The sequence below is a fragment of the Xiphophorus couchianus genome, chromosome 13 (assembly GCF_001444195.1).
Source record: "Xiphophorus couchianus chromosome 13, X_couchianus-1.0, whole genome shotgun sequence".
NCBI classification, from domain to species: Eukaryota; Metazoa; Chordata; class Actinopteri; order Cyprinodontiformes; family Poeciliidae; genus Xiphophorus; species Xiphophorus couchianus.
In genome coordinates, this window is record NC_040240.1 from 19,603,797 (window position 1) to 19,630,371 (window position 26,575).

At 37.5% G+C, this 26,575-nt stretch overlaps 1 protein-coding gene and 1 long non-coding RNA gene across 5 annotated transcripts in view; one reads left to right on the forward strand and one right to left on the reverse strand.

The window, feature by feature from the left end:
- LOC114155811 (gastrula zinc finger protein XlCGF8.2DB-like) overlaps positions 1-25,152 on the forward strand; it is a 35,348-nt gene extending 10,196 nt beyond the window's left edge. For 2 of the 4 annotated variants that reach the window (XR_003597826.1, XR_003597825.1), the window contains one exon: positions 4,609-4,719. Coding sequence is in view for 1 of the 4 variants with exons in the window: in XM_028035922.1 (XP_027891723.1) it covers positions 23,469-24,434; positions 24,601-24,614 (980 nt within the window). In the remaining 3 variants the exon portion in view is untranslated. Of the gene's footprint in view, positions 1-4,608; positions 4,720-23,468; positions 24,435-24,460; positions 24,519-24,600 lie in introns of those variants that run through there. The other 2 variants (XM_028035922.1, XR_003597827.1) reach the window with 2 other exon arrangements.
- On the reverse strand, positions 9,849-10,487 carry LOC114155846 (uncharacterized). The gene is made up of 2 exons (XR_003597842.1): positions 10,433-10,487; positions 9,849-10,012 (listed from the first exon to the last, which is right to left on the reverse strand). It is a non-coding gene; the product is annotated as an uncharacterized LOC114155846 (long non-coding RNA).
- Positions 25,153-26,575: the final 1,423 nt, after the last annotated feature.

Genomic DNA, 26,575 nt, shown 5'->3' on the forward strand with positions numbered 1-26,575 from the left:
TGAACTGCTGATATAAGTTTTAAATCAATAAGATAATATTTGAGGAAAATAGATAGGGCATGCATATTTTGGCAGGCTCAACATCCATATTGCCACAAAATGCATCCCCTGCTAACTTGGATAAATAAAGAGTTTAGAGTGAAATAACTTTTTCTACATAATCAGAGTAGTTGTATGAACTACTGGTATGAATTTCAAAGCAATACGATAAAATTTGAGGAAAATAGATAGGGCATGCATATTTTGGCAGGCTCGACATCCATATTGCCACAAAATGCATCCCCTGCTAACTTGGATAAATAAAGAGTTTAGAGTGAAATAACTTTTTCTACATAATCAGAGTAGTTGTATGAACTACTGGTATGAATTTCAAAGCAATACGATAAAATTTGAGGAAAATAGATAGGGCATGCATATTTTGGCAGGCTCGACATCCATATTGCCACAAAATGCATCCCCTGCTAACTTGGATAAATAAAGAGTTTAGAGTGAAATAACTTTTTCTACAAAATCACACTTGTTCTATGAACTGCTGATATAAGTTTTAAATCAATAGGATAAAATTTGAGGAAAATAGATAGGGCAGGCATATTTTGGCAGGCTCGACATCCATATTGCCAAAAAATGCATCCCCTGCTAACTTGGATAAATAAAGAGTTTAGAGTGAAATAACTTTTTCTACATAATCAGAGTAGTTGTATGAACTGCTGGTATGAATTTCATAGCAATAGGATAAAATTTGAGGAAAATAGGTAGGGCATGCATATTTTGGCAGGCTCGACATCCATATTGCCAAAAAAATGCTTCCCCTGGTAACATGGAGAAATAAAGAATTAAAGAGGGATTTCACCTTTTCTACATAATCAGAGATGTTCTATGAATTACTGGTATGGGTTTTATATCGATAGGATAATATTTGAAGAACATGGAGAGGCCATGCATATTTTGGCAGGCTAATAATAGGCTTTGCTGTACATGCATCCCCTGCTTACATGGAGAAATAAAGAGTCAAGAGTGAAATTACTTTTTCTATACAATCACACTTGTTTTATGAACTGCTGGTATACATTTTGTATCAGTAGAATTATATTTGTGGAAAATATATAAGGCCTACATATATTGGCAAGGTAATAATTTGCTATGCCAGAAAATGCATCCCTCTGCTAACTTGAAGAAATGAAGAGTTAAGAGGGACTTCACCTTTTCTACGTAATGACACTTATTCTCTGTGCAACTGCTATACGTTTCATATCAACAATAGACAGGGGATACAAATATTGGCAGGCTCAGTCATTAAAATGCATCCCCTCTACATTAATATGCTAGACAGTTAAGCATGATATAAAATGTTCTACATAATGGGCCTCTGTTTTGTAATACTTTAAGCTAATATGATGTTAAAAGAAAAATCGGGAAATTTCAAACCAAATGCGGAGAGCATTTTCTTCAGACACGGACTGAAAAACGTTCGACTCATTTGTCTCAATAAATGTGTAAAAACCGTATTTATTTCAATTAATCTGCGATATAAAACCCACCGTTTTAAGGCTGACATGTTTAAGAAACGTGATATTGTTACGAATATCTTTAAAAGTTTCGTCTTCGGTCATATTTCAGTCCGTTTCCTCATTAAAATGCGAGAGTTTAGAAAGATGCGCGCTCCCGCGACAGGGGATGCAATTCTCGGCAGGCATGCATTTCTGGGCATAACACCGGTGCCGAGAAACGCATGCCCTGTCGCGGGAGCGCGCATCGCTCTAAACTCTCGCTGTCTAGTCTATTAATGGTAAATGGACTGAACTTATATAGCGCTTTTCCAGTCATTTTGACCACCCTTTAATGTAGGGGATGCATTTTAATTTCTGAGCCTGCTAATGTTTGCATCCCCTGTCTATTGTCCTGTTGATATGAAACTTATAGCGGTAGCACAGAGAAGAAGTGTCATTATGTAGAAAAGGTGAAATCCCTCTTAACTATTAATTTCTTCAAGTTAGTAGGGGGATGCATTTTTTGGCATAGCAAATTATTAACTTGCCGATATAAGCAGGTCCTATATATTTTCCCCAAATATCATCCTATTGATGTGAAACTCATACCAGGAGCTCAGAGGATAAATGTAATTATGTAGAAAAGATTATTTCACTCTTAACTCTTTCTTCAAGCTAGGAGGAGGATGCATTTTTTGGCAAAGCAAATTATTACCCTGCCAGTACATGCATCCCGTCTATTTCCCCCAAATATCGTCCTTTGGTTGAAACAGTACCAGTAGCTCAGAGAACAGGAATGATTATGTAGAAAAGTGAAATTCTTCCTAACTCTTTATTTGGCTGAGTTAGCAGTGGATGCATATTTTGGCGCACCAAATTATGAGCTGCCTATATTTGCAGAAACGAACAAAACAGGAGGGTTAAACGAGTTTATCAACGAGCAGTTGATAAAAAAAAAAACGTATAAGTGTTTTTCACCTGTGAAAATGTACGCCGCTGCTATACGTTTGGCTAAGCCTCAAATCTGACCCTTCACCATGAAACATCAAGGTTCACTATTAAATAGTGAACCTCATTTAATAGTGAGGTTCACTATTAAATGTATTTGCGTTAAAAACTAGAATTAAAGACTGGAGGGATTTCATGTCTATAAAGCTGAGAAATTGTTGTATTTGTTAAATGTGATCATTTATGTCTTGACATTAGGATACGTAGAGATGTGAAACATTTTCCTTGAGAGATGCTTTGTTTTTTTCTGGCATATTCTGTAGCAACAATAATGACAATCTGTATTGCTATTATATAAACCATTCAATAAAATGACACGAATTATAAGAAAATTGGGTGATAAATTGTACTAGGTGGCATTTAATGCCATTATGGCTACTGGCTATAAACTGATCTTCAGTCTTTTTGTGTTTGTTTTAATGCTCCTCTATCTGCAGCCAGTTGGAACAAATTGTAACCTGGGTGTGAGGAGTCTTAAAATGTTCTTGGCTTTCCTGAGGCAACGGACCTGTGGAGTTCCTCGAGAGACGGCAGAGAGTAGTCGATAGTCGTCTGGGCAGATTTTATGATTCTCTGGAGAGGCTTCCTCTGTGCTGCTATGCAGCTGGAGAACCACGCAGAGACAATGGCAAAAAAAGTTTCTTAGAGGTACCTCCTAAATTACATGGAGAGGCAGCCATTTTGGGTCAGGGGGCATATCTAGGTAATTTTTCACTTTTAGTCACATCGAACTTTAACAAACTCCTCCTAAGGATTTTCACCTATTGGCTTCATTCTTGGCCAGGATGCAGGTAAGGAGTGGGGTTTAAAAAGTTATCAAAAAAATTAACTTTTTGTATATGTTCAGGTGGCGTGGTAGAGCGGCGACTTTGGCGCACTCGCCAACGCAAACAAAACGTTATGACTTTCACTTAAAAAGGTCAATTGGCACCAAACTTGGCATGAATGATCCTGGTTGGATCCCTGACAATCCTATGTCATCAGAGTTTGATGTGATCTAAGCCCCTGCCCCTCTGAACAGCGAGTTACTTTTTTTTCTTGGAAAGCTCCATCTCTGACCCCCTTGACCTAATCGAGGTGATCTTGTGTCAGAGCACAGATAACAAGTTGGTCTCACTTGCCTTAAAGCGGCAAGAGTTTTCAGTGGAGGACGTGGTGATGGCGTTGCGGCGAAGTGACGGGTCGCGCCGCTGCCACACGTTTGGCTATAAATTCTACGTTTTGACCGAGCTGGACCAAACTCGCTGTGATAGATCCTTATCCAACCCCTGACAGGAATGCAGTCCAATATTTGGTGGGTGTGGACTAATTCCTCCACAGCGCCCCCTAGAATCATTTTAAAACCAGCCCCAAGCCATGCTTTGGCTGATAATCATAAAATTCGGCACACATGTACATCTTGACAGGACGTAAAAAAAATTGTACATCAAAGCATGTGGGTGTGACTAAGCCTCAAATCTGATCATTCGCCATAAAACATCAAGGTGGAATAACATCCCCACATAAGCTCCCAGGTGCATCAAACTTCATTTGTATCATCACAGACCAGAGCTCATCACATTCACATGGCCAATTAGTGACATCACCACAACCCCTTTCAACAGGAAGTCAGTGTTTTCCCACTCTTTTTCTTCCCTTTACTCGGCGGTTCATGCAGATTTCAACCTGTGTTTAATGAAGTAGAACAACATGATGGTAAATCCTTCTCTCAACACTGGCTGGCAGCAGCATGTGGTTGTGGCTGAATGGTGAATACTAATCCATCGCTGTTTGCACCTTTATCTCAAAATCATACATGAATTATTGCATTTGCACTATAATTGTTATGATTGACCTTTGTTAATTGTTAATAAATTTACTCGTAAATATTAACAATGGCGACTATAATTTTCTAATAAATAAAAAAAATAATTTTAGTATCCGTTCATTTGGGAATTCTCCAATTGTCAGCTGGATTTGTCGACTGATCTGTATCTCTGTCTACGCTCTTGAATGTTTAGGTGTTTTTTTGTGTTTTTTTTTTTTGTTCCTTGCTGTTATAAACAATGAACAATTTCTCCTATTTACTTCAGTAAAGTTAACAATTACTCTTTTGCTCTATTTTCTTGTCCAGATTCCCTGAAGTGTAACGTTTATAACCAGGAGAGGAGATCCACTCTGGACCAGGAGGAGTTAGAACCTGTGCAGGTGAAACAAGAACAGGAAGAGCCAGAAGATCATCAGATAAAAGTGGAAGAGAAAGAAGTTTACTGCAGTCAGGCTGAAGAACAGATTGAATTAAAACAGGAGACTGATACCTGCATGGTGGTTCCTGTTGATGAGCAAACAGACCACATTGAATCAGAACCAAACAGGAACCAAGTCATCTTCCAGGAAGCTGCTGAAGCTGAGAACCAAAATCAGGAAAGAAGAAAACCTTTCTCATGTGACATCTGTAAAAAGCGTTTGACTTCAAAATCTGTTTTTGATGCTCACATGAGAACTCATACTGGTGAAAAGCCGTTTACATGTATGAACTGTGGAAAATGTTTTACTCACAAACATCATTTTACTCATCACATGAGGATTCACTCTGGTGAAAAGCTGTTTTCATGTGTGAACTGTGGAAAAAGTTTTAGTCAAAAACAGGATTTAACTCGGCACGCGAGGATTCACACAGGTGAAAAGCCGTTTTCATGTGTGAATTGTGGAAAAAGCTTTACTCTAAAACTGACTTTAACTCGGCACATGATGATTCACACAGGTGAAAAGCCGTTTTCATGTGTGAACTCTGGAAAAAGCTTTAGTCATAAACAGCATTTAACTCGGCACATGATGATTCACACAGTTGAAAATCCGTTTTCATGTGTGAACTGTGAAAAAAGTTTTAGTCAAAAACAGAATTTAACTCGGCACATGATGATTCACACAGTTGAAAAGCCATTTTCATGTGTGAACTGTGGAAAAAGTTTTAGTCAAAAACAGAATTTAACTTGGCACATGATGATTCACACAGTTGAAAAGCCGTTTTCATGTGTGAACTGTGGAAAAAGTTTGTCAAAAACAGAATTTAACTCGGCACATGATGATTCACACAGTTGAAAAGCCATTTTCATGTGTGAACTGTGGAAAAAGTTTTAGTGTAAAACAGAATTTAACTCGGCACATGATGATTCACACAGTTGAAAAGCCGTTTTCATGTGTGAACTGTGGAAAACGTTTTAGTCAAAAACAGGATTTAACTCGGCACACGATGATTCACACAGGTGAAAAGCCGTTTTCATGTGTGAACTGTGGAAAAGGTTTTAGTCAAAAACAGGATTTAACTCGGCACACGATGATTCATACTGGTGAAAAGCCGTTTTCATGTGTGAACTGTGGAAAAATCTTTAGTCGCAAAGGTAGTTTAATTCACCACTTGAGGCGTCACAGGTGAAAAGCAGTAGAAGCATTTTCCATACATGTACTATGTTGAGGTTCACTATAGAACTGATTTGGTTTAAAACTAGAATGAAAGACTGGAGGGGTTTCATGTCTATAAAGCTGAAAATTGTTGTATTTGTTAAATGTGATCATTTGGATACTTGTAGATGTGCAACCATGACACATTTTCCTTCAGAGATGCTTTCTTGTTCTTTTTGGCATATTCTGTATCAATAAACAATAATGATAAACTGTATGTTATTGTATTAACATACTGTTTATGTCAAACTGTATGTTGTGTGTGTAGAACATGAAGAGCAGAGGGCTCAGCACACAGCCCTGAGGAGTGCCAGTACTGATGCTGATAGATGAAGAGGCTTGGGGGCCCACTGACTATTTCATGTATTAACAGAGTTTGACCGGACATGGACTCCCTTCCAGAACATTCTCACATGATTGGCCTTGAGGGATTGATTTGTATTATTGTGTACAATAGAGAGAGTTTGTGGGGTTTATTTTAAAAGTTTTTAAAATCAAAACTAGAATGTACAGAATTGAGTGTTTTTTTTTTTTAAATCTGCAAAAAAGTATTTGTGATAGTTTTGTCTTTAAAGTAAAATGAGATTGAGTTTTCTTTCAAATTATATTAACCAGTTTTACTCTGATTAAAATCTTTTCAAATGAAATAAAATGGATTTGTACTTTAAAGAAAATGCAAGATTCACCACAAATTAATTTTCCTGCTTTCATTGCCAGAGCCGGCACAAGGCATAGCAAACTAAGCAGCCACTAAGGGCCCCAGGGCCACTAAGGGGCCCCCTCAGTGGAGCTGATTTTATTTATTTTTCTTAGTAATAATTTCTGTCATAATATCAAAACCACACAATTTCACTATGAAGTGGTTTGTTTTTACAATAATATATATATGATAATGTATGTAGAAATTATTATTTTATTGATAGAAAGAAACAATATGCTCTTGGCGGCCCCTGGTGGCCGCGGTAGGTACCGCACGCTTCGCTGGTAACATGAGCCTCATCCAAAGGTGAAAAGATCCGGTCAGAAGATAAATCAGCAAAACAATGTCTCCAAAAAGGACTTATCCTTCAGGAAGGGAGAAAAGAAAGGAAGAATAGAAAAAAGCCAAGATAAAGGTTTGTTTTAATGTGTCTTGGTAATGTCATGTAAAAGATTTGTAAAGCTGCTAACAGAAAATTAGCTTGAATGGTCCAGTTCAACAGCCCAACATTTATAGGGTCTTTGTGTTTGTGTGAACCTGAGTTTAAACTTTAAACGAGTTGATTCTCATGGTTGGCTCTGTATATTTCTCAGGTACTTTTGGCTTCAAAACTCCGTGTTTGATAAGGTTTGATAACAATAACTTAAACTTCTCAATGTTTGACATTGTCTAGCAAAATGTTTTTACGTCAGGCTGCATAGCTGCTACATGGATGAGCTGCTCTATGCTGTAGTTGGTGATTTGTTTGCTGCTGAGCATAATCATTTTGTGGCCAAAACAAACATTATTTTTACATCAACTTCTAAGTTATGTTAAAATCATTTGAAGGATCAGAATCAGTCCAGTACTGGTACCGGTCCACATTGTAGTGGAGAAAGACTCACCTGGTATAAATTACAATTTTTAGCTATTTGTTAGATTTTAAATTTCTTATTTTTATATGTACTCATTTATCTTACTTTAATTTGCTTTTTCTAGCAGCTGTTAACTTCTGTAACTAGGGTTTCCCAAGTCTGAATAAAAAGAGGAGCAGCGAGAGGGGAAATTTAGAGTGAATTGCAATAGACACTGTTTCAAAGTTACAATAATTTATTAAAATAAAAACAGTAAAATTAAATAATTCTTCTATGTAGATGAGAAGAAGTTAGGAAAAACTAAGCTGAGTTGCCGAGGCTTGGCGGTAGGTGCTGACAGGTTCTGGATCGGAGGCTCCCGAGCAAAGAATCACCAAACACCGTGACGTCACAAACACTCGTTGGATTTCCCTCAATCGATTTATGTTGATCACGGGACAGCCACAGCAACAGGGGGCGCCACCATCTGGGCCAAACGCACCACCTTCAATCCTCAGAGCTACAAAAGAAAAAAAATACAAACTATTATTAAAATACCGGTAGAAAAATCAAATAGATAAAACCGTTAAAAGTCCTTTACACTCGACCACCAGCACCGCACAATTCAGTGAACAAGCCGGTGCTGATCGGCTCTCAATAAGCCACAGGATGGGCGGAACCAGCGGTAACTCCGAACAAAGCAGCAGCGATCATTGTGGATATACGGAAACTATAGGAAAGGTTCTGATCTGATGGAGTGAAGAAACTGTGAAACATGTTGCGGGATGTAGGAGATACGAATCAGAAGACAATATTAACTTTTGATTTGTGGAAAACTGGAAAACTAATATTGTATTTGTTTTATTTAGATAAAGTGGAAGAAAAGATTTTACGTTTTTCAAAGAGAACTGGCACTGTATGAGAAATCTTTAGATGTGATGATCGTAAGATCCACAAGGTGGCGGTAATGCAATGACATGAATGAACGACAGTCATAAAATCCCAAAGAAGAAGAAGAAGACGACAAAGAAAATGGCGCATGGTCTGTTTGGTTGAATGTTTGACTGTTTCTCTAAACGAGTTTATCAACGAGCCGTTAACTGCTGCTGAAGAAACATTCACAGAGTTTAAAGAAATCATCGTCAAGTCGGAGGAAGAGATGGATGATCATCGCAGACTGCTGGATTTCTCCCGGAGGCCCCAGATAATCTTACACCGAATAGGTAGGAACCACCAGCGTTTGGATGCAGGTTAAGGTCTAAATGTCTGCACCTTTCTGTATGAGGATCATTTTAGTAAATGTTCTTTTCCCGTATAAATGTTTTGTTAACAGGTAAATGAACGCAGGAATCACAATTACGCTGTGAAAATGGCTTATTGATGTAGAAATAAAATGACCTTTTATGGCTTTTCCTCCTTTAACTAATCAAACTTACTTTTGAAAACAGGAGAAATGTGAACAATGCAGCGCAAGGTTAGTAAAGCAGACAGCATGAAACAATAATAGTGTGTTAGTAGCTGTAAAATGTAATAATTTGTAATAAATAAATTGTAGTGGCGATTGTTTGTCAAACCAAACATCCTATAAAAGTTCAGTCAACAAGCCACTGCTGCCAGTGTTGGGTAAGTTACTTTAAAAATGTAATCCGTTACAGTTACAAGTTACCTTGTTTAAAATGTTATTGTAGTGTAACTTTTTCGATTACTTTTAAAAAGTAATGTATCTAATTACTTTTGATTACTTTCTGATTACTTTGAGGTTTTAATGAGTATTGACCCATGTTCAACATTTAATTTTTGAGAACTGAGTGGGAACCTTAAAAGAGCACTAAGCTGAGAGGGAATTGCTGACAGGCAATCACAGGAGGTCCACAAGAAGAGATGCCAGCACCAGGCATGTAAGATTTTCTCAGACTCCTCTCATCGGGCCATACTCTTTTCTGCTCCTCCCCCAGGCTCTACCATTTACGCAGTTTGCAGACTAACACAAGCAGGTTCAGAAACCACTTCTTTCCTACAGCGGTCACCTTATTGAACTCTTCCCAAAGACCAGTCTTTCCTTCCCCTCTATCCATACCTTACTGTGCCATCCCAACATTTGTACAGTGTTCCTCTTCAATTCGCACTTGTATAACCCTATCTACAGTGGCTCTGCACATACATGCATTTCCCTAGGGGTAATTTATTTATTCTGCTGCACATATCTATCAACCATCTTTCCTTACCCTAGCTGTGAATAACTGCATTTTATCTCTAAATACTGCATGCTGTACAATCTGCACACGTTGCACTTGATTAGATGCCAAACTGCATTTCATTACTTCATACATGTGCAATGACAATGAAGTGCTCTAGTTTAGTAATAAATAAGCAAAGTAAGACTTTTACATCACATTTTATTTTTCTTGATTTTTTCTTTGCACACCCTGGCTTGTAAAATTAAACACGGCACAATACAGTGCATCAAGAATTAAGATGGACGATGGGTCCCGAGTATCAGATGGACTAAACGTGCCTTTCAGAAGAACGCCTGGATGCTTCCTCTGAAAAGAGAGAAAAAAAGATAGAAGAAAAATATACTATAATTAATAATTATATGTTCAAAGTAGCATTAATTGGGGCCTGCCCATAGCAATACATAAGGGGAGTAGTGACTGACTTGCGAAGCAAGTGATAAAATTCCACAAGCTGATGACTACTATTTAGCTAAGCTTAGCATTGATGCTAATTTTTAGCATCAGAACGCTGGGTCCAAACCGACGGGCACACTTTGGCAGGCCCCAGTTAAATTTCTTCAGGAATTTTCTAGTTTACTTTATGTTCATCATGAAAACCATAACACTATCACATTGCATACAATGTCTCATGGGAAAGAATAGATTCCAACGTTTGTCATGCATCAACACCAAACAGTCAAATATTCGTAAAACAATACGCTTCGTCTATCAGTGAGTTGCACTTACCTCTAAATGTTTCCTCAGGTTTGACATAGATTGCTTCGACGTGGACAAGTTCTTGTAACTAAATTTGTAATTCTTAATATTTTCGGAAGTAACTGTAACTGAATTACATATTTTCTCATTGTTACTGTAACGAATTACAGTTACTCTTTTTTTGTAATTAAATTACGTAACGTCGTTACATGTAATCCGTTACTACCCAACACTGACTGCTGCTCTGAGGTGATGCTTCGTACGAAGGTAAAAGAAGTTCAAAAAACTTGAAGATTGCTTTTATAGTTTATTTTTTCCAGTTTGACAAGCAAATAACAAAGATCAAACTTTACATTAGTGATGTGTTGAGTAATGAAGCGGGTAAGACAGAGAACTCGCCTAAACCTGAGCAGTTAAAGTTTTTATTTTTTAGTAATCAATCGTTGTCCCTGGTGACATAGCGAGTAACAAGCCAATCACAACCCTCTTTTCTATTTGTTTCTAGTTTTCTTTTGGATCCAGCCATTGTTTCATACAACCAGATTAATCAGAATTTATGTATCAGAATCACAAACATTTTAAACTTGTTTATTCATTGTAAAGCTTCATGTTGTTTTCACGTTGCCTATTTTACATATATTGTCCAGTTGATGTCACAGTAGAGCAAATGAAGCACCGCGGTGCATCGGCTCATGAGTCGAATGATTGGATGGAGTTCCTCAGGGCTTCATGAAGCTGCATCTCACCATCACTACTTTTCATTGTTTCCTCTCCTGCTCTGGTCAAAACCAACAGGCCCAACCCAGTGCATGCTGGTCCTATACCAGTCCCTATACTTACAGAAAATGGACCCACAGTTCTTAATGTCTAACTTAGAAAAGTTAATAACAAATAAACCGACAAATAAACTCATGTTTATAAATAAACCATAAAAATATAAAGTGGACTACAATACAATTTTAATATAATTCAAATTAATAGAAATCAATATCTTGAAATAATACATTTTACTGTTAAATATTGTTAAGGAAGAATAATTTAATAATAACTTTGGACAAAACCTTTGGCTCTTTTCCTCCTTAATTCCCGGGTCCTCTCAACGGGCGGCGCTGCAGCTGTAGTGAAACAAACAACAAAGCGCGTTGACGTCAGAGATAACAGAGTTTGATCCTATACAAAGCAACGCATGAATCAATTAACAAAGCTGCAGAGGTACAAAGATATGCATTGATTTCCCCATACAGACAAAGACAGATCAACAGAACGAAGACAAAGACAAACAAAAAGGCAAAGACGCGTCTTTGGAGAGAGCCAAAAAATAGTGGAAACTCTCTGCATTTTTAGCGCTGACACGAAATTTTATACTGAGTGGGTGTTTCTTCTATTTAATATATTCAATTAAGGCGTTCCGTTGTTCGACCAATTAGAAACCCCTTCGGCCCTCAGAGAAACTTGAGAAGTCTCTAATTTACAGCAAAGCTCGAAGGGCGTCTGGTTTCTGTCGAGACAAAAGGGCGGACCACTTAGCACTAATCCCTGTAGTGGTACGGAGGATCTCGGGCGCAGAAGGTCCTGAGTTGAGATTTCGCAGATACCTCTGAACTCTCTTCCCCCAAACTCCAACACTTCTGCCCCATCGGAATGCTAATTTTATGGCTCTTGTGTGATCTCGGCAGACAGCGGGAGGCGCCTGCTTGTCTGAATGCCTGCTCATTCGGTCCCATCCCGAATGCTCACACAAAACCTGTTCCAAATAAGAGTATTGAATATAACTTTTACACATGCTGTAAGATTAACTGTATTAAGCACCAAAAATAATCATTTTTTCTCAACAATATGAACAATGATCCCGACTACAATTAATTTTCTAATTAATAAAATATATTTTTTACATCTGTTCACTTGAGAATTCTTCAAATGTCAGCTGGATATATCGACTGATCTGTATCTCTGTCTGCGCTCTTGAATTTTCAATTGTGTTTTTTTTGTGTGTTTTCTTTGTTCCTTGCTGTTTCAAACAATGAACAATTTCTCCTATTTACTTCAGTAAAGTTAACAATTACTCTTTTGCTCTATTTTCTTGTCCAGATTCCCTGAAGTGTAACGTTTATAACCAGGAGAGGAGATCCACTGTGGACCAGGAGGAGTTGGAACCTCTGCAGGTGAAACAAGAACAGGAATAGCCAGAAGATCATCAGATAAAAGTGGAAGAGAAAGAAGTTTACTGCAGTCAGGCTGAAGAACAGATTGAATTGAAACAGGAGACTGATATCTGCATGGTGGTTCCTGTTGATGAGCAAACAGACCACACTGAATCAGAACCAAACAGGAACCAAGTCATCTTCCAGGAAGCTGCTGAAGCTGAGAACCAAAATCAGGAAAGAAGAAAACCTTTCTCATGTGACATCTGTAAAAAGCGTTTGACTTTCAAATCTGTTTTTGATGCTCATATGAGAACTCATACGGGTGAAAAGCCGTTTTCATGTGTGACCTGTGGAAAATGTTTTAGTCAAAAACAGGATTTAACTCAGCACATGATGATTCACACTGGTGAAAAGCCGTTTTCATGTGTGAACTGTGGAAAAAGTTTTAGTCAAAAAAAGTATTTAACTCGGCACATGAGGATTCACACTGGTGAAAAGCCGTTTTCATGTGTGAACTGTGGAAAAAGTTTTAGTCGCAAACATCATTTTACTCATCACATGAGGATTCACTCTGGTGAAAAGCCATTTTCATGTGTGAACTGTGGAAAAAGTTTTAGTCGCAAACATCATTTTACTCATCACATGAGGATTCACTCTGGTGAAAAGCCGTTTTCATGTGTGAACTGTGGAAAAAGTTTTAGTCGCAAACAGAATTTAACTCGGCACATGATGATTCACACAGGTGAAAAGCCGTTTTCATGTGTGAACTGTGGAAAAGGTTTTAGTCAAAAACGGGATTTAACTCGGCACATGATGATTCACACAGGTGAAAAGCCGTTTTCATGTGTGAACTGTGGAAAAAGGTTTAGTCAAAAACAGGATTTAACTCGGCACATGATGATTCACACAAGTGAAAAGCCGTTTTCATGTGTGAACTGTGGAAAAATGTTTAGTCAAAAACAGGATTTAACTCGGCACATGAGGATTCACACTGGTGAAAAGCCGTTTTCATGTGTGAACTGTGGAAAAAGGTTTAGTCAAAAAGGTCATTTAACTCATCACATGATGATTCACACAGGTGAAAAGCCGTTTTCATGTGTGAACTGTGGAAAAAGTTTTAGTCAAAAACAGGTTTTTACTCGGCACATGATGATTCACACAGGTGAAAAGCCGTTTTCATGTGTGAACTGTGGAAAAGGTTTTAGTCAAAAACAGGATTTAACTCGGCACTTGATGATTCACACTGGTGAAAAGCCGTTTTCATGTGTGAACTGTGGAAAAATCTTTAGTCGCAAAGGTAGTTTAATTCACCACTTGAGGCGTCACACAGGTGAAAAGCAGTAGAAGTATTTTCCATACATGTCCTATGATGAGGTTCACTATAGAACTGATTTGGTTTAAAACTAGAATGAAAGACTGGAGGGGTTTCATGTCTATAAAGCTGAAAATTGTTGTATTTGTTAAATGTGATCATTTGGATACTTGTAGATGTGCAACCATGACACATTTTCCTTCAGAGATGCTTTCTTGTTTTTTTTTGGTATATTCTTTATCAATAAACAATAATGATAAACTGTATGTTATTGTATTAACTTACTGTTTATGTCAAACTGTATGTTGTGTGTGTACAACATGAAGAGCAGAGGGCTCAGCACACAGCCCTGAGGAGTGCCAGTACTGATGCTGATAGATGAAGAGGCTTGGGGGCCCACTGACTATTTCATGCATTAACAGAGTTTGACCGGACATGGACTCCCTTCCAGAACATTCTCACATGATTGGACTTGAGGGATTGATTTGTATTATTCTGTACCATAGAGAGAGTTAGTGGGGTTTATTTTAAAAGTTTTTAAAATCAAAACTAGAATGTACAGAATTGAGTGTTTTTTTAAAAAATCTGCAAAAAAATATTTGATATATTTGTGTCTTTAAAGTAAAATGAGATTGAGTTTTCTTTCAAATTATATTAACCAGTTTTACTCTGAATAAAATCTTTTCAAATTAAATAAAATGGATTTGTACTTTAAAGAAAATGCAAGATTCACCACAAATTAATTTTCCTGCATTGATTGCCAGAGCCGGCACAAGGCATTAGCAAACCAAGCAGCCACTAAGGGCCACTAGGGGGCCCCTCAGTGGAGCTTATTTTATTTATTTTTCTTAGTAATAATTTCTGTCATATCAAAGCCACACAATGTCACTATTAAGTGGTTTGTTTTTACAATAATATATATTTGATAATGTATGTAGAAATTAGTATTTTATTGATAGAAAGAAAAAATATGCTCTTGGCGGCACCTGGTGGCCGCGGTAGGTACCGCACGCTTCGCTGGTAACATGAGCCTCATCCAAACGTGAAAAGCTCCGGTCAGAAGATAAATCAGCAAAACAATGTCTCCAAACAGGACTTATCCTTCAGGGAGGGAGAAAAGAGAAAGAATAGAAAAAAGACAAGATAAAGGTTTGTTTTAATGTGTCTTGGTAATGTCATGTAAAAGATTTGTAAAGCTGCTAACAGAAAATTAGCTTGAATGGTCCAGTTCAACAGCCCAACATCTATAGGGTCTTTGTGTTTGTGTGAAACTGAGTTTAAACTTTAAACGAGTTGATTCTCATGGTTGGCTCTGTATATTTCTCAGGTATTTTTGGCTTCAAAACTCCGTATTTGATAAGGTTTGATAACAATAACTTAAACTTCTCAATGTTTGACATTGTCTAGCAAAATGTTTTTACGTCACGTGTTTCGTCATGCTTTCCTCCAGTATTTCACACTGCTTTTGGGAGACCTTATGCCATTCCTGCCGCAAACATTGAGGTGGACTTGGGTTAGAATTCAACTGACACTGGAATGAAATGCCAACCATACATGCAGAGATGTTGATTTTTACGAAACTGTGCAGTTTTTCCAGAGTTGTATTTCGACACACCTTGTTCCCTTCCAGTCAGAGGGATGTTGGTTCATTTTCAAATAAAATAGAGCCTGTTCAGAAGCACCAACAAATTAAAGTGACATTTTTGTGTTCTACTTAAAGTTATAGGCTTTTGTTTTTTCTTTTTGCCAGATTGTCCACAATGCTGTGTGTGTAAAGAGGAGGAGATTCTCAAAGAGCCGAGCAACAAGAAGGAGGAACCAGAACCTGTCCCGATAAAACTGGAGCAAGAGGAACCAGAACATCAACAGTTCAGAGAGGAAGAGAATCAACTCTGCATCAGTCAGGACAAAGAGCATCTTGTACTGAAACAGAAGACTGGAGACATTTTGGTGACCCCTTCTAATGAGAAACGAATAAACAATGAAACAGAACCAAACAGGAACCAACGCGTCTCTCATGCTTCTCCTGAAGATGTGAAGCAGAATCAGGAAGGAAACAATTCTGGACACCCAGGAGAAAAGAGAGACGAAGAGCAGAAACAAAACAAGAGATGTCAGAAAACCAAACAGAAAGAAGGAACTACTGAAGGTCCAAAACAGAAAAAGCACAAAAAATCTCACCTTGATAAAAAATTATATCCCTGTAAAGTTTGTGATAAAACCTTTTCTCAAAACAGCAAATTGATGAGACACACGAGGATTCACACAGGTTAGAAACCTTTCACATGTATTAGTTGTGGAAAGAGTTTCTCTCCCAAATGTAGTTTAACTACCCACATGAGGATTCACACAGGTGAGAAACCTTTCACACGTATTAGATGTGGAAAGAGTTTCACTCAGAAACATCATTTAGCTTATCACATGAGCATTCACACTGGTGAGAAACCTTTCACATGTATTAGTTGTGGAAAGAGTTTCACAAAAAAATTTTGTTTAACTATCCACATGAGGATTCACACAGATGTGAAACCTTTATCATGTATTACTTGTTTTAAAAGTTTCATCCATAAAAAGAGTTTATCTATTCACATGAGAACTCGCAGTGGTCAGACGATATAATATGAATTCAAGTGTGAAGTTACTCTGTATCTTTTATTCTGCAATAACACCTTAGTGAAGTTGCCCCTTCATAACTCCTCCCACAGTCTTCAAATCAAGCTTAATTGCTGTCAAACATTTGTACAGTGAAAAAAAAATCACTTTACTGATTTTGCTTTGAAGATTTTGATGATGACTTCAGATGACCTGTGTAATTGTTTTCATTAATTTCTTTAAAATTATACCTGCTCGGACCACACAGTACCAGTACCAACCAGTTTTACTCTGAATAAAATCTTTTCAAATGAAATAAAATGGATTTGTACTTTAAAGAAAATGCAAGATTCACCACAAATTAATTTTCCTGCTTTCATTGCCAGAGCCGGCACAAGGCATTAGCAATCTAAGCAGCCACTATGGGCCCCAGGGCCACTAAGGGGTCCCCTCAGTGGAGCTGATTTTATTTATTTTTCTTAGTAATAATTTCTGTCATAATATCAAAACCACACAATGTCACTATTAAGTGGTTTGTTTTTACAATAATATATATATTTGATAATGTATGTAGAAATTATTTTTTTATTGATAGAAAGAAACAATATGCTCTTGGCGGCCCCTGGTGGCCGCGGTAGGTACCGCACGCTTCGCTGGTAACATGAGCCTCATCCAGACGTGAAAAGCTCCGGTCAGAAGACAAGTCAGCAAAACAATGTCTCCAAAAAGGACTTATCCTTCAGGGAGGGAGAAAAGAAAGGAAGAATAGAAAAAAGCCAAGATAAAGGTTTGTTTTAATGTGTCTTGGTAATGTCATGTAAAAGATTTGTAAAGCTGCTAACAGAAAACTAGCTTGAATGGTCCAGTTCAACAGCCCAACATTTATAGGGTCTTTGTGTTTGTGTGAAACTGAGTTTAAACTTTAAACGAGTTGATTCTCATGGTTGGCTCTGTATATTTCTCAGGTATTTTTGGCTTCAAAATTCCGTATTTGATAAGGTTTGAAAACAATAACTTAAACTTCTCAATGTTTGACATTGTCTAGCAAAATGTTTTTACGTCAGGCTACATAGCTGCTACATGGATGAGCTGCTCTATGCTGTAGTTGGTGATTTGTTGTTTGCTGCTGAGCATAATCATTTTGTGGCCAAAACAAACATTATTTTTACATCAACTTCTAAGTTATGTTAGAATCATTTGAAGGATCAGAATCAGTCCAGTACTGGTACCGGTCCACATTGTAGGGGAGAAAGACTCACCTGGTATAAATTACAATTTTTAGCTATTTGTTAGATTTTAAATTTCTTATTTTCATATGTACTCATTTATCTTACTTTAATTTGCTTTTTCTAGCAGCTGTTAACTTCTGTAACTAGGGTTTCCCAAGTCTGAATAAAAAGAGGAGCAGCGAGAGGGGAAATTTAGAGTGAATTGCAATAGACACTGTTTCAAAGTTATAATAATTTATTAAAATAAAAACAGTAAAATTAAATAATACCTCTATGTAGATGAGAAGAAGTTAGGAAAAACTAAGCTGAGTTGCCGAGGCTTGGCGGTAGGTGCTGACAGGTTCTGGATCGGAGGCTCCCGAGCAAAGAATCACCAAACACCGTGACGTCACAAACACTCGTTGGATTTCCCTCAATCGATTTATGTTGATCACGGGACAGCCACAGCAACAGGGGGCGCCACCATCTGGGCCAAACGCACCACCTTCAATCCTCAGAGCTAAAAAGAAAAAAATACAAACTATTATTAAAATACCGGTAGAAAAATCAAATAGATAAAACCGTTAAAAGTCTTTTACACTCGACCACCAGCACCGCACAATTCAGTGAACAAGCCGGTGCTGATCGGCTCTCAATAAGCCACAGGATGGGCGGAACCAGCGGTAACTCCGAACAAAGCAGCAGCGATCATTGTGGATATACGGAAACTATAGGAAAGGTTCTGATCTGGTGGAGTGAAGAAACTGTGAAACATGTTGCGGGATGTAGGAGATACGAATCAGAAGACAATATTAACTTTGGATTTGTGGAAAACTGGAATACTAATATTGTATTTGTTTTATTTAGATAAAGTGGAAGAAAAGATTTTACGTCTTTCAAAGAGAACTGGCACTGTATGAGAAATCTTTAGATGTGATGATCGTAAGATCCACAAGGTGGCGGTAATGCAATGACATGAATGAACGACAGTCATAAAATCCCAAAGAAGAAGAAGAAGAAGACAAAGAAAATGGCGCATGGTCTGTTTGGTTGAATGTTCGACTGTTTCTCTAAACGAGTTTATCAACGAGCCGTTAACTGCTGCTGAAGAAACATTCACAGAGTTTAAAGAAATCATCGTCAAGTCGGAGGAAGAGATGGATGATCATCGCAGACTGCTGGATTTCTCCCGGAGGCCCCAGATAATCTTACACCGAATAGGTAGGAACCACCAGCGTTTGGATGCAGGTTAAGGTCTAAATGTCTGCACCTTTCTGTATGAGGATCATTTTAGTAAATGTTCTTTTCCCGTATAAATGTTTTGTTAACCGGTAAATGAACGCAGGAATCACAATTACGCTGTGAAAATGGCTCATTGATGTAGAAATAAAATGACCTTTTATGGCTTTTCCTCCTTTAACTACACGAAGCTGAAGTTGGTTTCCGATTCCACCTAATTTTTCACTTCCTTTCGCATCTTTAATAGACTCTGGTTTAAAAACTACAACAACTACACTCTTCAAAACCTGGACTGGATTATTCTGCTCTAATGGCAGAATATTTAAAACCATGTTTGGGATTTGTGAAACTTTTTTCTGATTTGTGAAACCTTTTTCTGATTTGTGAAACTTTATGTAACAGACTGCTGCAGAAGATCTTTCCTTCCAACAACCATCTCCATCTACAATAACTCTTGGAAGAATTCATGAGTAACACCAACATTTAATTTCCCATTAGGATTAATTAAGTGGTTTTGAATTAGAATTGAATTGGAATTTTAAAAAACTGCATGGAACAAGTGTGAATAGTAATCTAAACTTTAGTGAAGTTTCACAAATCCCAAACATGAATTAAAATATTCTGCTATTAGAGAAGAATAATCTAGTCCAAGTTTGAAGTGTGTAGTTGATGTAGTTTTGGCATTAGAGCAGTTTTAATATGAGCAGGATGCAAAGATGTGTAAAAATGGCATTTTATTGAAGTTCCACGAATCAGATAAAAGTTTCACAAATCACAAAGATGGTTTTAAATATTCTGCTGTTAGTTGAAAATAATCTTGTCCAGATTTCAAGAGTTTAGGTGTTATGGTAGTTTGGGAATTTGAGCAGTTATACTATAACAGAGATTTAAAAGTGGTGAAATCAACCTTTATTGAAGTTTCACAAATCAGAAACATGGTTATAAATATTCTGCTGTGAGAGCAGATTAACCCAGTCCAGGTCAGAAGAGTCTAGCTGTTGTAGTTTTTAAACTAGAGTCGATTAAAGATGTGGAAGGTAGTGAGAAATTAAGTGGACTCGCCCTTTAGCCATTTGCTGAATCAGAAGCTGGAATCGGAAACCAACTTCAGCTTCATCCAATGATCTCAGGTAATTACTAATTGGAACGTGCATATCCAAGCTAGTAAAGCCTTGCAATGTGTTACTGGCACCAGACCTAGGGGAATCTGAGCCAGTATCAAGCGGTGCAAAGGCACATGAATCCTTTGCAACCAATTTTTGTGGATCACAGAGGAAGTGAGTTGAAACAATGTTACTCTGGCAGAGCTCGTTTATTCTGAGCCGCGCATTTTCAATTAAAAAAACACAACCACAATACAATTCAAATAAAGTCAACAACATCCGGAGTTTCCACAAAGAAATAAAATAAAATAAAATCCTCAAATAAAATAACATAATAGCAAAAGAAATTAAGAAAATCTAATCCTAAATTAACATAACCCAACTGAACAAAACATTCCATCTACAACACACAGTAAACACCAACGTTTGTCAGTTACAACTGTTTTTTTAACGTTTGTCAGTTGTAACTGTTACAGCGGCCACAAAAGAGATCAAGCCCACCACAAATAAATACACTGTTATAAGAAACAAAAATATTATAATGCTACCCAAACAATACTGACCGATCAAGTGATATAAATAAATTTAAAAATCCCCAAGGCTCCAACAACAAAAAGCAAGCTACACACCGACACAGATCAACGGCAATACAAAACTTATTATACATGTAAGTTATACAATAGACTCCGAAATTAATCTTTATATATGTACAGATCATTTTACATGGCTCATGAGAGTGGCCTTCTATCTTACCTGTGGATCACAGAGGAAGCGAGTTGAAACAATGTTACTCTGGCAGAGCTCGTTTATTCTGAGCCGCGCATGCCCAGAGCCAGGAAACTCGTTCTCCTCGCTAGACCCACGGCGGCGCGAGAGCGCCCCCACTGGCAAGAAGACACACGCACACAACAAACACGTCTACACACACAGGAAAAAAACAAAGACAAAAGACAAGACCAACTCCGATAGAAAAATAGGGGGTGTATTTTCTATTTATTTATTGATTTTTTTTAACCTTTTTTCCTCAACCCACTACAAATGCAAACAGCATGAAACAATAATAGTGTGTTAGTAGCTGCAAAATGTAATAATTTGTATTAAATATATTGTAGTGCCGATTGTTTGTCAAACCAAACATCCTATAAAAGTTCAGTCAACAAGCCACTGCTGCACTGAGGTGATGCTTCGTACGAAGGTAAAAGAAGTTCAATGTCCAAAAAACTTGAAAATTGCTTTTATAGTTTATTTTTTCCAGTTTGACAAGCAAATAACAAAGATCAAACTTTCCATTACTGATGTGTCGAGTAATGAAGCGCGTAAGACAGAGAACTCACCTAAACCTGAGCAGTTAAAGTTTTTATTTTTTAGTAATAAATCGTTGTCCCTGGTGACATAACGAGTAACAAGCCAATAGGCCTGTCGCGATAAACGATAAATCGATTAATCTTACGATAAATTAAAACTATCGACGTCATTTTAATTATCGGCATTATCGTCTCTTCCGGCCTTTTTCTCTTTCTGTTAATGACACTGAATGAAAAAAGGCTCAATTCCGGTGCTCTCCACTGATCCTCCCTTCCTCATTTCCTCAGTGTAAAGCCCAGCGCACACTACACGATCTTAGATCTGTCGCCGATTGTCGGCCCATTTTCAAACCCTGACAGACCACACATTAGCCGACAGAAATCCTAGGTAGACGGTTCGATCGGGTTCGTTCCTGCCATGTGGTGTCCAACAATGGGCACAAAATAATGGCTACAAGTCCAGTTAACTAATTTTAAAACCAGGTATTAATCAATGCTTTACTACAATCTACCTGCAATGCATGTGGCTAGTTTCAGCGTAAAGTCCTGACTAAATGAAAATCATTAGAACCTATTTACGTCACGTTAACGAAGAACAGCTGAAAAGTTACCGGGTTTATCAACTGCGGTAGCAATTTCGCTCCAACTCCTCCTCTTGTCATTTCTATATTCTTTGCATGTTGAATAAACATTAATGTTGTTTCCATATATCATCTCCAATGTCCTCCGGACTTCGGGTTGCGCAGCTGTTTGGGATTCCCCGACGTAATTTCCCCTCAGAAAGTGCGGAGGAGAATCCGCGCTTTCTGATTGGCTACCTGTCACATTCAACAGGCTGCGTTAAGCTCCCAGTGGGGAAAAAAACCCTGATTTAGATCGGAGCGGCAACGACGATCTACCATAACACACCACATAATCTTAGAAAGACCAACGATCTAAGATTGTTGTAAGGGGAAAAATAGGAGCAAAAAATCTGTAGTGTGAACTATTGCATCAGGTAGTTGCAATACCTCTTCTCCATTTAAATCTATTACTGAAGGGCAATATAGTACACAGACTTCATAATCTGCACTCTTTTGATTGAATGCAGTATTTATTTCCACTTTTACTTTATGTTGGTTTTTTTTTCAAGTGCGTTTTTTGTTAATGGAGACCATTTTATTTTTGTTTTTTGGTTGTTTTGTTTATTTTGCTTATCAGTTCCAGTATTTAGTGTTCTTTTGAAAATAAAGTGCATCTATCTTTGGCAAGAAATCGCATGGATTATTATATCATTTCCATTAAATCAGTGTAAAAAGGTCTTCAAACAATATTATCGTTTATCGCAATAATTTTTGAGACAATTAATCGCTCAGCAAAATTTGCTACCGTGACAGGCCTACAAGCCAATCACAACCCTCTTTTCTATTTGTTTCTTCTTTTGGATCCAGCCATTGTTTCATACAACCAGATTAATCAGAATTTATGTATCAGAATCACAAACATTTTAAACTTGTTTATTCATTGTAAAGCTTCATGTTGTTTTCACGTTGCCTATTTTACATATATTGTCCAGTTGATGTCACAGTAGAGCAAATGAAGCACCGCGGTGCATCGGCTCATGAGTCGAATGATTGGATGGAGTTCCTCAGGGCTTCATGAAGCTGCATCTCACCATCACTACTTTTCATTGTTTCCTCTCCTGCTCTGGTCAAAACCCACAGGCCCAACCCAGTGCATGCTGGTCCTATACCAGTCCCTATACTTACAGAAAATGGACCCACAGTTCTTAATGTCTAACTTACAAAAGTTAATAACAAATAAACCTACAAATAAACTCATGTTTAGAAATAAACCATAAAAATATAAAGTGGACTACAATAAAATTTTAATATAATTCAAAGTAATAAAAATAAAAATCTTGAAATAATACATTTTACTGTTAAATATGAACAATAATCCAGACTACAATTAATTTTGTAATAAATAAAATATATTTTTTACATCTGTTGATTTGAGAATTATCCAAATGTCAGCTGGATATATCGACTGATCTGTATCTCTGTCTGCGCTCTTGAATTTTCAAGTGGGTTTTTTGTTCCTTGCTGTTTTAAACAATGAACAGTGTCTCCTATTTACTTCAGTAAAGTTAACAATTACTCTTTTTCTCTGTTTTCTTCTCCAGATTCCCTGAAGTGTAACGTTTATAACCTGGAGAGGAGATCCACTCTGGACCAGGAGGAGTTAGAACCTGTGCAGGTGAAACAAGAACAGGAAGAGCCTGAAGATCATCAGATAAAAGTGGAAGAGAAAGAAGTTTACTGCAGTCAGGCTGAAGAACAGATTGAATTAAAACAGGAGACTGATACCTGCATGTTGGTTCCTGTTGATGAGCAAACAGACCACACTGAATCAGAACCAAACAGGAACCAAGTCATCTTCCAGGGAGCTGCTGAAACTGAGAACCAAAATCAGGAAAGAAGAAAACGTTTCTCATGTGACATCTGTAAAAAGCGTTTTGCTTTCAAATCTGATTTTGATGCTCACATGAGAACTCATACGGGTGAAAAGCCGTTTACATGTATCAACTGTGGAAAATGTTTTACTCACAAACATCATTTTACTCATCACATGAGGATTCACTCTGGTGAAAAGCTGTTTTCATGTGTGAACTGTGGAAAACGTTTTAGTCAAAAACAGGATTTAACTCGGCACGCGAGGATTCACACAGGTGAAAAGCCGTTTTCATGTGAAAACTGTGGAAAAAGTTTTAGTCAAAAACAGGATTTAACTCGGCACATGATGATTCACACTGGTGAAAAGCCGTTTTCATGTGTGAACTGTGGAGAAAGTTTTAGTGTAAAACAGAGTTTAACTCGGCACGCGAGGATTCACACAGGTGAAAAGCCATATTCATGTGTGAACTGTGGAAAAAGTTTTAGTCAAAAACAGGATTTAACTCGGCACATGATGATTCACACTGGTGAAAAGCCGTTTTCATGTGTGAACTGTGGAAAAAGTTTTAGTCAAAAACAGGATTTAACTCGGCACATGATGATTCACACTGGTGAAAAGCCGTTTTCATGTGTGAATTGTGGAAAACGTTTTAGTCAAAAACGGATTTTAACTCAGCACATGATGATTCACACTGGTGAAAAGCCGTTTTTATGTGTGAATTGTGGAAAAAGTTTTTTTCGAAAACGGAATTTAACTCAGCACATGATGATTCACACTGGTGAAAAGCCATATTCATGTGTAAACTGTGGAAAAATCTTTAGTCTCAAAGGTAGTTTGACTCGCCACGAGGCGTCACACAGGTGAAAAGCAGTAGAAGTATTTTCCATACATGTCCTATGTTGAGGTTCACTATAGATCTGATTTGGTTTAAAACTAGAATGAAAGACTGGAGGGGTTTCATGTCTATAAAGCTGAAAATTGTTGTATTTGTTAAATGTGATCATTTGGATACTTGGAGATGTGCAACCATGACACATTTTCCTTCATTGATGTTTTATTTTTCTGGTATATTCTGTATCAAAAAACAATAATGATAAACTGTATGTTATTGTATTAACATACTGTTTATGTCAAACTGTATGTTGTGTGTGCACAACGTGAAGAGCAGAGGGCTCAGCACACAGCCCTGAGGAGTGCCAGTACTGATGCTGATGGATGAAGAGGCTTGGGGGCCCACTGACTATTTCATGCATTAACAGAGTTTGACCGGACATGGACTCCCTTCCAGAACATTCTCACATGATTGGACTTGAGGGATTGATTTGTATTATTCTGTACAATAGAGAGAGTTAGTGGGGTTTATTTTAAAAGTTTTTAAAATCAAAACTAGAATGTAAAGAATTGAATGTTTTTTTAAAAAAATCTGCAAAAAAGTATTTGTGATATTTTTGTCTTTAAAGTAAAATGAGATTGAGTTTTCTTTCAAATTATATTAACCAGTTTTACTCTGAATAAAATCTTTTCAAATTAAATAAAATGGATTTGTACTTTAAAGAAAATGCAAGATTCACCACAAATTAATTTTCCTGCATTGATTGCCAGAGCCGGCACAAGGCATTAGCAAACCAAGCAGCCACTAAGGGCCACTAGGGGGCCCCTCAGTGGAGCTTATTTTATTTATTTTTCTTAGTAATAATTTCTGTCATATCAAAGCCACACAATGTCACTATTAAGTGGTTTGTTTTTACAATAATATATATTTGATAATGTATGTAGAAATTAGTATTTTATTGATAGAAAGAAAAAATATGCTCTTGGCGGCACCTGGTGGCCGCGGTAGGTACCGCACGCTTCGCTGGTAACATGAGCCTCATCCAAACGTGAAAAGCTCCGGTCAGAAGATAAATCAGCAAAACAATGTCTCCAAACAGGACTTATCCTTCAGGGAGGGAGAAAAGAGAAAGAATAGAAAAAAGACAAGATAAAGGTTTGTTTTAATGTGTCTTGGTAATGTCATGTAAAAGATTTGTAAAGCTGCTAACAGAAAATTAGCTTGAATGGTCCAGTTCAACAGCCCAACATCTATAGGGTCTTTGTGTTTGTGTGAAACTGAGTTTAAACTTTAAACGAGTTGATTCTCATGGTTGGCTCTGTATATTTCTCAGGTATTTTTGGCTTCAAAACTCCGTATTTGATAAGGTTTGATAACAATAACTTAAACTTCTCAATGTTTGACATTGTCTAGCAAAATGTTTTTACGTCACGTGTTTCGTCATGCTTTCCTCCAGTATTTCACACTGCTTTTGGGAGACCTTATGCCATTCCTGCCGCAAACATTGAGGTGGACTTGGGTTAGAATTCAACTGACACTGGAATGAAATGCCAACCATACATGCAGAGATGTTGATTTTTACGAAACTGTGCAGTTTTTCCAGAGTTGTATTTCGACACACCTTGTTCCCTTCCAGTCAGAGGGATGTTGGTTCATTTTCAAATAAAATAGAGCCTGTTCAGAAGCACCAACAAATTAAAGTGACATTTTTGTGTTCTACTTAAAGTTATAGGCTTTTGTTTTTTCTTTTTGCCAGATTGTCCACAATGCTGTGTGTGTAAAGAGGAGGAGATTCTCAAAGAGCCGAGCAACAAGAAGGAGGAACCAGAACCTGTCCCGATAAAACTGGAGCAAGAGGAACCAGAACATCAACAGTTCAGAGAGGAAGAGAATCAACTCTGCATCAGTCAGGACAAAGAGCATCTTGTACTGAAACAGAAGACTGGAGACATTTTGGTGACCCCTTCTAATGAGAAACGAATAAACAATGAAACAGAACCAAA